This window comes from Nicotiana sylvestris, chromosome 3 (assembly GCF_000393655.2).
Source record: "Nicotiana sylvestris chromosome 3, ASM39365v2, whole genome shotgun sequence".
Taxonomy (NCBI): Eukaryota; Viridiplantae; Streptophyta; class Magnoliopsida; order Solanales; family Solanaceae; genus Nicotiana; species Nicotiana sylvestris.
This window is the reverse complement of record NC_091059.1, coordinates 195,984,916-195,995,862: the sequence shown is the minus strand read 5'-3', so window position 1 is coordinate 195,995,862 and position 10,947 is coordinate 195,984,916. Positions and strand designations below refer to the sequence as shown.

The 10,947-nt window shown below is 34.5% G+C and overlaps 1 protein-coding gene across 1 annotated transcript; it reads left to right on the top strand.

Moving 5' to 3' along the window:
* Window positions 1-2,603: 2,603 nt before the first annotated feature.
* Window positions 2,604-9,971, top strand: LOC104246322 (protein disulfide isomerase-like 1-6). The gene is made up of 12 exons (XM_009802125.2): window positions 2,604-3,394; window positions 3,846-3,975; window positions 4,521-4,686; window positions 4,982-5,100; window positions 5,910-5,990; window positions 6,075-6,164; window positions 6,256-6,327; window positions 6,413-6,481; window positions 7,905-7,985; window positions 8,202-8,336; window positions 9,422-9,475; window positions 9,562-9,971. Exons 1-12 carry the CDS (start codon window positions 2,895-2,897, stop codon window positions 9,655-9,657), a joined length of 1,593 nt encoding a protein of 530 aa, XP_009800427.1. The 5' UTR covers window positions 2,604-2,894; the 3' UTR covers window positions 9,658-9,971.
* Window positions 9,972-10,947: the final 976 nt, after the last annotated feature.

Sequence of the window (10,947 nt, the reverse complement as noted above, 5' to 3'; positions counted from 1 at the left end):
AAATCAAATCAAACCGAAAGCCGAATAAAACCGACCAAAAAATTGGATACTTTTTTGGTTTGGTTTTGCTTTTGAATTATAAAAATCGATCAAATTTGGTTTGGTCTTGGTTTTAATCAAAACATCACCGAAAAAAATCGAACCAAACTGACTAATGAAGTAGCTATTTAAAATATATTATTACACCTATATATATGTATAATTTTATACAAAGTTTCTAAAATCTTATGGTACATGTTAATCGTTTGCACTTTTAGTCTAGTTCTTTGCTTATAATAATCTAGTTATTTGCCTTTACATTCTAGTTTGATTGGTAATTTTTTTTTTTCCGGAAAAGGGCCAAAACTACCCTCAAAATATTGGATTTGGTATAAATATGCCCTCCGTCCACCTATTGAGCCAAAAAGGCCCCCGCCTTTATCTTTCTGACTCACTTATGCCCCTACGACTATCTGTCAATGCCAAATAGAAAAAAATATTTAAATTACACGTGAATTTTTTTTATTGAACTATGATCCCTGTTAAATAAACCCACCCTTAATCCTTCTTTTACCCAAGCCTAAAATTCGACCCACCTAGAAAAATGGCCAAACTCTTGATTTTTAAAAAAATTAACTTCTTAATCTTTTCAATTCTACCATCACCATAGCTGCCACCACCCATTCCCTTCATAACAACCACGATGCCACTACTATCATGATTCTCATGTTTGCTCCATTCCTCCATTTTCGAACAATAACAACGAGAATATTATGCTAATCGAAAGGGCCCGATTAGAAAATCATTAATTTTTTTATATTAGATGTCCTTTTTTTATTGTAAAATTAGGATTCTGTTCAAGGGGGAGTACCTAGGCCATAAAATATTTATTTTTTATAATAAATTACCATTTGGGTCTAACAATTTATTAAGAGTTTGAAAAATTTACAAAAATTATGAAGAAACTACTCGATCATTCCGAATTTAAAGTCCATGAATTCATAATGGGTTCTTTTGATTATCTTACGTGATGAGAAAGAAAAAAAAGGTTTACCATTGTGATTTACATTTGAATGTGAAAATTAAGGTCTTTTAACGAACATTTTTGAAAAATTACAGCGCCAATGGTAAATGTAAAATGAAGAAGATAATAAAAGAATGGAAAAGGACCAGTACTGCCTAAAAATGTGGTGGCAGCATGGTTGCTATGGAGTGGTGGCAGCTATTATTTAATTGGGATCATGGTTTAAACTTGGACCAATAAAAAGTTGTCATGTGTAATTTAAGTAAATCTTTTTTTGTTTGGCATTGACCATTAGTCGTAGGGGCATAAGTGAGCCAGAAAGATAATGGCGAGGATATTTTTGGCTCAATAGGTGGACGAAGGGCGTATCTGTACCAGATCTAATAGTCTGAAGACACTTTTGGCTCTTTTTCCGTTTTTTTGCTAATTACAAGAATTTGTTTCATGTTAAAAGTGATCTGTTATTAATTGAGTCATTTAATTATTTATCACTATTTGATTCGATTATCATCAATATATTGGTAAATGATAGATTTCTCAAAAAACAATTGGTTTGATAGTATTACGTTGAAAATATGGTCATCGGAATACATGTTTGGTAGTGTACGTCCCATATTTTAAAAAAATTTAAAAACTAACAAAAATCGAATAAATAAAAAACTGATTTAATTGGTTAGGTTTGATTCCAATATTTGAAAAATCGACTTTCTTGGTTTGACTTCTTTTAACTAAAAAACCGATCCAAACCGAATAAAGTTGAAAAAGAGAAAAAGAAGGGACTGACGAGAAAAGTTTTCACGGGATTGAAGACTCTCTTTTAAGCATTCTTAAGTAGGAAATAAAGAATTTTAAACTTATACAAGAGAGTACTAATTCTTCACGGGGTTTTAACTTTTTCTAATTTCGGAGAAATTCAAAAAATAGCCAGATTTACAAGTGATCATTCAAAAATAGCCACGCTTTTAAAAGTAATCAAAATTTAGCTACTTTTTATGTAAAGATAAATCTGAGTGAAAATATTGTTCAAAACCCGCAAAATACGCCAGTATATTATGCTGGAGTTCCAACATAAATATACTTGAATTCCAGCATATTATACTGAAGTTCCAGGATAAGTATACTGGAGCCAACATAATATGATGGAGTTATAGCATAAGTACACTAGAACTCCAGCATAATATACTGGAGTTCCAGCAAAGTATACCGGTCCAGTATAATATGCTGGAAGTTCATACACAAGTGCTCGAATCTCCAGTATATTATGCTGGAATTTTTCGTGTGTTGGAAGTTCCAGCATAATATGCTGGAGGTCACCGAACTCTAGTATATTATGTTGGTCTGATTTCTATTGCAGCAAAATAATAATTACTTTTCAATGATTTGACAAATATTGACTATTTTTGAACGAGCAATTTACTCCTAATTCTCCAAATTTAAATCTCTAACTCTTCTCCATTCAATTACAGTTATTTCCGCCTCTAGTTATTACAAGTCCTAATTTGTCGAGACGCTTACGTAAATAGTGGAAGATGTCCTAATTATGGAATTGGGAGTTTTCTAATGTCGGTACCATGGTGTAAGCTGTAAAATCTCTTAAAATAAATGTTAGTCGACTCGAGGGATAGCGCTAAACGGTGGCGCGATTGACGTTCAATTTAACTACTGTACTTATATATAATCTCCGGTCAAACTGTTTCAGCGATGCGCCCCCCACTTCTCCCGTGTCCTCACCTCCTTTTTCATTCTCTCTCTCACTTCATCACTTTTAGATCTTCAACATTTTCCCCCACATTTTCATCACTCAAATCCTAATCCAAGTTTCAGCCTTTTTCAGTAGAAAACTAGAAATCCCAACAACAACTGACTGATCTTTACTCTCAAATACTTTATCATGTATAATCCAAAACCCACTTCAAAATTTATCCTTTTCTCTTTAGTCCTCCTCCTCTTGCTCAGCTTCTTGGCTCTGTCTATATGTTCCGAATTAGATTTATCTGATGACGATGGTGATGACGTGGAAGCTTTAGAAGAACTCATAGCATTGGACGAAAAAGAAGATTCACATCAGCAAAATGCTGAATCTGAGTTTGTAAGTAAAGCCCAAAGAATAGTACTTGAACTTAACAATGACAATACTAAAAGGGCAATTGATGGAAATGAATACGTACTGGTTTTGGGTTACGCGCCGTGGTGCGTTAGGAGTGCTGAGCTAATGCCGAAATTTGCTGAGGCTGCTACTGCTCTTAAGGAATTGGGAAGTCATCTTTTAATGGCTAAGATTGATGCTGAACGTTACCCTAAGGTTGCTTCAACTCTTGATATCAAAGGGTTCCCCACTCTGCTTCTGTTTGTTAACGGCACTTCTCAACCTTATACTGGTGGATTCTCTGCGTAAGCATTTTATTTATGTTATATACACTCACAGTGTAAATTTTAGGGATCTTTACGCAAATAGCCGATTTGATTCACTGTTCACTTTTCCTAAGCGGTACATAGATTATATATATACACATGTTATACATCCACAACTATTTTTAGTTTAAGCTGTTAAGGGGGCGACTATTTAGGTTAATTCTTCTAATTTTAACCTGTTAGTTATACTATTTCTACCAGATTATCAATTAATGCTAATTGAGAGATTTACATTTAATTATCTAATAAATGACTTGATTGTGTAAGTATGTTTTACTGCGTCAGTGCACAGAACTTAAATTCTTTCATTATTTAGTTGGGGTAAGTTAATAAAATTAGGATGACAGACTTATGTAGCTGCTTTATGTTGTACTTTTTGTATGTGCATCAAATTTGTTGATTTATATCTGTGGAATTGCATGTCAATCAGGGAAGAACTTGTTATCTGGGCAAGGAAAAAGACAGGGGTACCTGTTATTAGAATTAACTCGGATGCTGAGGCGATCCACTTTCTCAAGAAGTATTCCATGTTTGTGGTTGGTCTTTTTGATAAATTTGAGGTAACATTTTAGTTCCTGAAATCTCTTACTTGTTCTTTCTTCTCTTTTGGCATCTAGTTGGTACAATTAAAATAATTGTCGGGAAACTTGTGTAATTTAATATATGCGTACGAAACTGAAAGCAAGAATTTATCGTATCTACTAAGTTAAAATGTACTACGTTTTCTAGGGGCTTCAAATCTTAAACCGAGCATTAGGTTTGATCGAAAGAAGACCTTTTCAACATCTTGGCATCGGGAATTATCAATCAATCAATTATGCCTTTAACTTTATTTGGTATCTTCCTATCGGTAGCACATGAGCATAGTACTGTAACACTCCTCCATTTCAATCATTTAACCACTCTGGTTTTGGTTAAAATCATTTCGTATATAGTCTTCTGCTTTGTAATGCATAAAACATAAGTAATGGCAGTTGCGGTGTTTACGTTTCTTCTTGTTTTAGTCGAATTTCCCTCATCTCACAACATATAAACAGGTTACTGAACAAAAAAAATTGTGGAATTTGCTTTTGACATGCAAATTGCCTCATGTATAATCACACAGGGACCTGATTATGATGAATTTACAAAAGCAGCCAAAATGGACAATGAAATCCAGTTTGTGGAAACTAGCAATGCAGAGATTGCCAAGCACCTCTTCCACAATTTTAAGGCAACCAATCTTTTCCTTGGCCTTGTTAAACGTGAGCCAGAGAAATACACTGAATATGGTATGTTTTCTATTTTTAGATTCTAGAGTTACTTTTTACAGCCCTTTCTTGCTCAAGCATTACCATTCTCTCACAATGGATGGTTGTTCCTGACTATGCCTGAAGCGGAGCAATTAAATCTACAACTACTTATTCATTGGATAGCTAAAAGCTTGTAAAGATAGATGAAAATATCATTCCTTGATGACTAGGAAAATTGCTGTAATTTTTTAATCTAAACTTGATTTCTTCTCTTTCAGTAGAATTATGTTTCTTAATATAACCTCACTATTCGCATCATTGATGTGCTTTGCAGAAGGAACCTTCAGTACAGAAAGAATCTTGCAGTTTTTGGATGATAATAAGTTCCCCTTAATTACAGTACTTACTGAACTTAATGCTGCTAGAGTTTACTCCAGCTCAAATAAACTTCAGGTAACTGTTGTGTCTGACTCTTTGTACTTTATATCATCTTCTGTTCCCAAAAGTATTTGACATCTCCATGTAATTAGAATTCTTATGCTCGAGCACTTCATAGGTGTCTCATAATACAAAGACTTGTGTTTCTTTATGAAAGAAAGGTAAAGAAAACAAAAGGCTTGATCTCAGGAGTATGATTCTGTTGTCCTATACTGTTGAAACAATGTTAGTCCTTTGATATTTGTGGAGGCACTTGTATATCCAAGTGTTGATTTCATCTAATTCATATTTAGGCTGGTATAGAGTTAGCAATTTTATCCATGAGAAGCCGAAGGTCAGCCGTAACACCAGTAGTCTCTTCTTCTCTTTTCTTGTGTGGACATTTTAATTTCACCAATATATGTTGAACATCTTTAGTAATAGGAATTCAGAAACAACCTCTCTACCTTCATAAGGTAGGGGTAAGGTATGGGTATACATTATCCTCCCCAGACCCCACTTGTGGGATTTTACTGGGTTTGTTGATGTTGTTATTGTTGTTGTCTTTAGTAATAGCAGGAAACTACCGAAGAAGTTCGTTTAAACCACGGGGTTTGGAGAAGCAATTGTAAGCCTCTATAGTTGTTTAATACGAATCCTGGACTTAGCTTTTGCTATCGGATAGAGATTTTGTGTCTATTAAACATTTTTATGAGGAAATTTTCATCTCTCTAGCCAACAAGTATAATGTATATCTAGTTCTTGCATTTTTTAAGCAGACTGTAATAATGCACTAATATGCTTGTGATAACTGTTGGATCTACCTATGCTTCAATGCCATATAGGTATTAATCATTTCTGAGCCTGATAACTTCAAGAAACTTGTAGAACCTTTGCAAGACGTTGCAATAAAGTTCAAACCACAGGTTTCTTTCTTATCTTGATCTAGTGAAGCAGATTACTCTTCCTTTCTGCAATCTGTGTAATTGACATCCAGCTTTTGATTGCAGATAATGTTCATATTTGTAGATGTTAGGGAGGACAATCTTGCAAAACCCTTCCTTACTATGTTTGGTCTTGAAGAATCAAAAGACTCTGTTGTCAGTTCTCTCATGAATTATTTTTCACTTCTCTATACAAACTATTTATTAAGTTTGCTCAGACAATCTTTTCTGTTGTATGGATGCACAGGTAATATCTTTCAACTACCGTAGCAACTTGAAGTATTTGTTAGAGTCAGATGCCACACCAACAAGCATAGAAGTATTAATATCTCTCTATTTGCTATCTCTTTCTAGGCTTCTTTGAATTGTGATTTGAAATTCACATTGTTAATTGGTTTCTGCAGGATTTCTGTTCAGGTCTTCTGAGTGGGAGTGTGTCAGCATACTACAAATCACAACCAATTCCTGATAATGTAAGTTCTTTTAACAATAAATCTCACGATGTCAGTTTATGTTTCAGCAATAGGAAAACATGATACCACAGTTTTTGTAGCTTGCCTAATTCAAGTTATTTTAGTAGTATTGCTTGTATCTAGCATAATGGTGTGGTAATTTCCTAAATAACTGACTGTAAGATGCTCTGGATTTAAGGAGAATGTATCCACTTATTGGAATGACTTATTACTTAATTTTAATTATTCAAAATCTTACTTGTGGACTCTCTAGGTTTCTCACTGCTATCCAAGTCCATCTTATTCCTTGGAACCATATATATATATATATATAGGGGAATATAGTTATAAAGGACCAGTACCTTGAACAATCTCCGTCTAGATGGAGCAATAAACATTCAAGGATGTATTTTGAAAAAAAATGGAATGGGTTAATGTTTATTTTTTCTGATAAGGGATAGCCTATGGATTAATGTTTTCCCTAGTTGTCTTTTCCTGCAATCCTTTGTTGTGCAGAGAAATCTTGACTAACCCAAATTGGACTGTGAGTTGGAATCATCTTCAAGCAGACAAATCTGGGCACCTGCACTAGATTATCATTTATAATGGCTAGTATTTTCTTAGGTTTCACATATATCCGCGCTTGATGAATAATAAGTCAACAATGGGGAGCAAGTTAGATATATTGCAGGGGCAGATCCAGAGTCACTAGGATGAGGAAGTGAAGTAGGATACTGAAGTAGCCTTAAGGTAGGCATTTCATAGTTTTTCTGCAAGAATGCAAAGGAGGCAGCGGGAACTCCTTTAATAATGCAGTAATTGTGCTGTGTTGATCATGAGAAATTATCAAAACCAATTTGATAGGCAATGGCTGGTTGAATGGGATGATAATGCAATGAATTCCTTTAGCTGGCATTGACGGTGCTCGCAACGTCAAAAAAAAAGAAGGTTACTTGACAAAACCTCAATTTTCTTATAACATGGCAAAAAGTGTTATGAGTGTATTAGTCCTTCGGAGCAACGCCCACATACAAACCATCCATTCTGTCAATGATGATGTCATACTCGTAATAATAGCTCAGCAGGCTTACTTGTGTTACACTATATCAGTTCATTGTTTGAGCATAAACTTTACTAGTTATGATCATAATTTCTACTGGAGCATCAATTTATCCACATGTTCTGGAAACTCCTTTAGTGCCATAACGTACTTTGTGGTTTAACTCATTTCTGCGCCAGCTTTTGTTATGCTGTTTGATCAAGTTCTGTTTCTGGTCTAATCCGAAATTGTTTAATCCCACAATTTCTATTAGGGATCCAACTTATGTTTTTTGTTCTGTTCCTTTTGCTTTTTGCTTGACATTAGCCAAGGAAAATTTGAAATATAGTTATGTTTATACAAGAATATTCTATTAACTCCAAAAACTCTGATCCGTAATTGCAGAAGAACATGAGCATTCTGACAGTTGTTGGTAAGACCTTTGATAAATTGATCCTGAACAGCCCGGAAAACATTCTTCTAGAGGTTTGTTTTGTCTTGCACAGATCAGACACTTGTTAAAAGTTCAGTCTCATATTCCTATGTCTCTGTTAGAGTTCTAGAGCATTTGGTTATGAATTATCTGTGGAGGAAAAATGACAGAAATATGTTGGTAACCATATTTCTTCATTTATTGTATAAATCACATTAAAGATGTTCTGTTTAGTTCCGTAGTAATGTATCTTTGCTCGTGTATTGAAGGTATATACACCATGGTGCATAACTTGTGAAACCACAAGCAAGCAAATGGAGAAGTTGGCCAAGCATTTCAAAGGTTTGGAGAACTTGATCTTTGCAAGGATAGATGCTTCCCTAAACGAACATCCAAGATTACAGGTGAAGATAGCTAGCACTTTAGTCCTTTGCTTTAAATTGATACAGTGCTCAGATCTTTAATGATTAAGATGAAAACTTTTCCGTCTTCAGTCTAGTCTGTAATTTTGCATAAGTTACCAACAACCTCAGTCCCAGTTAGGGTCGGCTATGTGAATCCTCATTGATCATCATTCCCATTTAAATTCTTCTCTGGCCAACGTTATTCAGAATACGCATTAGGTTACCACTAGCAGAAAAAAGCTGGTAGTAGTATATGCTTCGTGTGTTAGGGAGTTTGCGGACGACTCCCTTAGCATCTGTAGATATATGACAAAAGGTTAAATTTTCCACTTCAGAAGGGATGTCAAAATTGACAAAACATTCCTCCAGAATTTTCTTCAGATGGATGGGACTCAAAATCAATATCCACCACTAATAAGAAACTAGAGTGATGTTCTGTGATAAGCTATGCTGGTAATGAAATGTTTTTGGGCAGGTATTTGCTTCCATTAGCAACCTGAGATCAATATCTTCAGAATATTTGACTGTGAACTATGTTTATTGACACACAATTTCATCTCTAGAATCATCACCATAGAAACCCAGATAAGGAACAGGGACAAGTCTCCTCTATTAGAGTTTCTTCCTTTCCATCAATTCAGAGGATTCTGCCTTCAACTATTCTTGACTCTTTTTGTGTCCACTGCATGAATTCTTCTGGCAGCCAACTCCTGGTGTGCATTTGTTGATTGATTTGTTATGGTTACTTCTTTCATCAGCAGATCTTGCCTAATTGGACTGTTACATTATTTTATACCTTGAAACAGTCTTGCACCAATTCCGTCATTTTCATTCGTGCTGAGATACAGTTGAATTATTTCTTGTCAGGCATGAAGTGTCCGTTATACCACAGTTTTTTATGAGGCATAAACTGCAAAGATCCCACTTTTACGCTGATAAATATGGCCATAAGCAGTATGTTAAAAATGCACTATAATAAGGAAAAAGCAAAATCGAAACAAGTGCCATCAAATGGCACGAAGATGGCTAGTATCTTAAGAATTTGATGAGCTTTTAATATTGAATTTGCTCTTACCAACATGCAGGTTGATGACTATCCAACTCTCCTCTTCTACTCAGCAGATGACAAGACAAAGCCGGTAAGTTCTAATGACAATACAATTTGATGGTTTCTATTAGTCTTGCTCGCCTTTTAATGGTTTCCTAATTGAATTTCCTTATGCAGATAACATTTCCTACAAAATCAAGCGCAAAAGATTTGGCTGCTCTCGTCAACCAGAATTTGAAAGCACAAGATCCTGAAATCAGAGATGAACTATAGGAAAAGGTTCCATGCAGATAAGCTAATTTTTTTTTCAAGACGAGGAGAATTATACAGCATATAGAGATGTGCCAGTTATATGCGTAGATATTTCATAGAGTTGGTCAGTGAATGATTTTAGTTGAGTAGACTAGTACTACTTCTCCAATTAGAAAATTAACTTTATCACATGAATATTTCTGTAACCCCTTCCAAAATCTGAATTTAAACTCATTTAAAAACCTGCAGACATAATATATCTCGTTGGAATACCCAAAACATTGTATCAGATATCCGGTCAGTAATTTTCTCTATTCCAAATATTTACAAACCAATCTGTTTGCTTTACCTTTTTTTTTTTTTAACCTTTTTTGTGGTCAACCGCACAAGTCTAATGGAATTTGCTTCTAATAGAACAATTCTTTTTCATCTTCCTTGTCAAGGTTGACTTGACATCTTAATAGCTGAGCCTTCTTCCATTTAGGGGTCGTTTGGTTTGAATATAGGTTATGCTGGGGTAAGTTATGCTTTGATTGTTTTTTATCTACTGTTTGGCATGTATTAAAAATGACATTTTCATAATTTCTAAGAAGAAGGTATAAGTTATCCTGGCACTAATTACCCCACCCCCTACAAGGTATAAGTTATCCCGGGATTAAAATGTAACTTATCCCAGATTTGCTAACCAAATAAAGAATTAAGGTGATATTAAATTTTTATCCCAGCACTATTTGTACTTATACCACGACCCCTTAATTCTATTAGTGCCACCAATCTTCAATTAAATATTTTAGGAAAAATCTAATTGACCCTAAAATACATAGTGGGTTTTGCATCGTTTGATTTGACTTTCAATAATCACCAAATATAAATCGTTTTAATTGTCTAATGACAGAGTTGGAACTTTATAACTTAACCATGTATTGCATATCCCCTTGTGGCATATTGTCATTCAATTTGTTTATGTACCACACAAGGCATATGTGGCAACTTGCAAGAACAATATTGAGGTGTTATAGATCCAAATTTTGGCTCTATTCGACTATATTATTTGTTTTACTTGATCTTCAGTTATTCTTGAAATGCAAATCATCCTATTACTTAAAGTTGTTGGGATTCCATTACACGTGAGGCTTATATCTAATGGTCGATCAATTTTAAATTTGAGTCACATTTTTTTCCTGTGTTTTGGAATTAAAAATAACAATTCATCTCAAGTCCCTACCCGTGCCTGAGAACTCCTCAACAAAGGGAATATCAGACAGACAATACTAAAATGCTATAAGTTGTTAAAAAATAAAAACTGTAAAG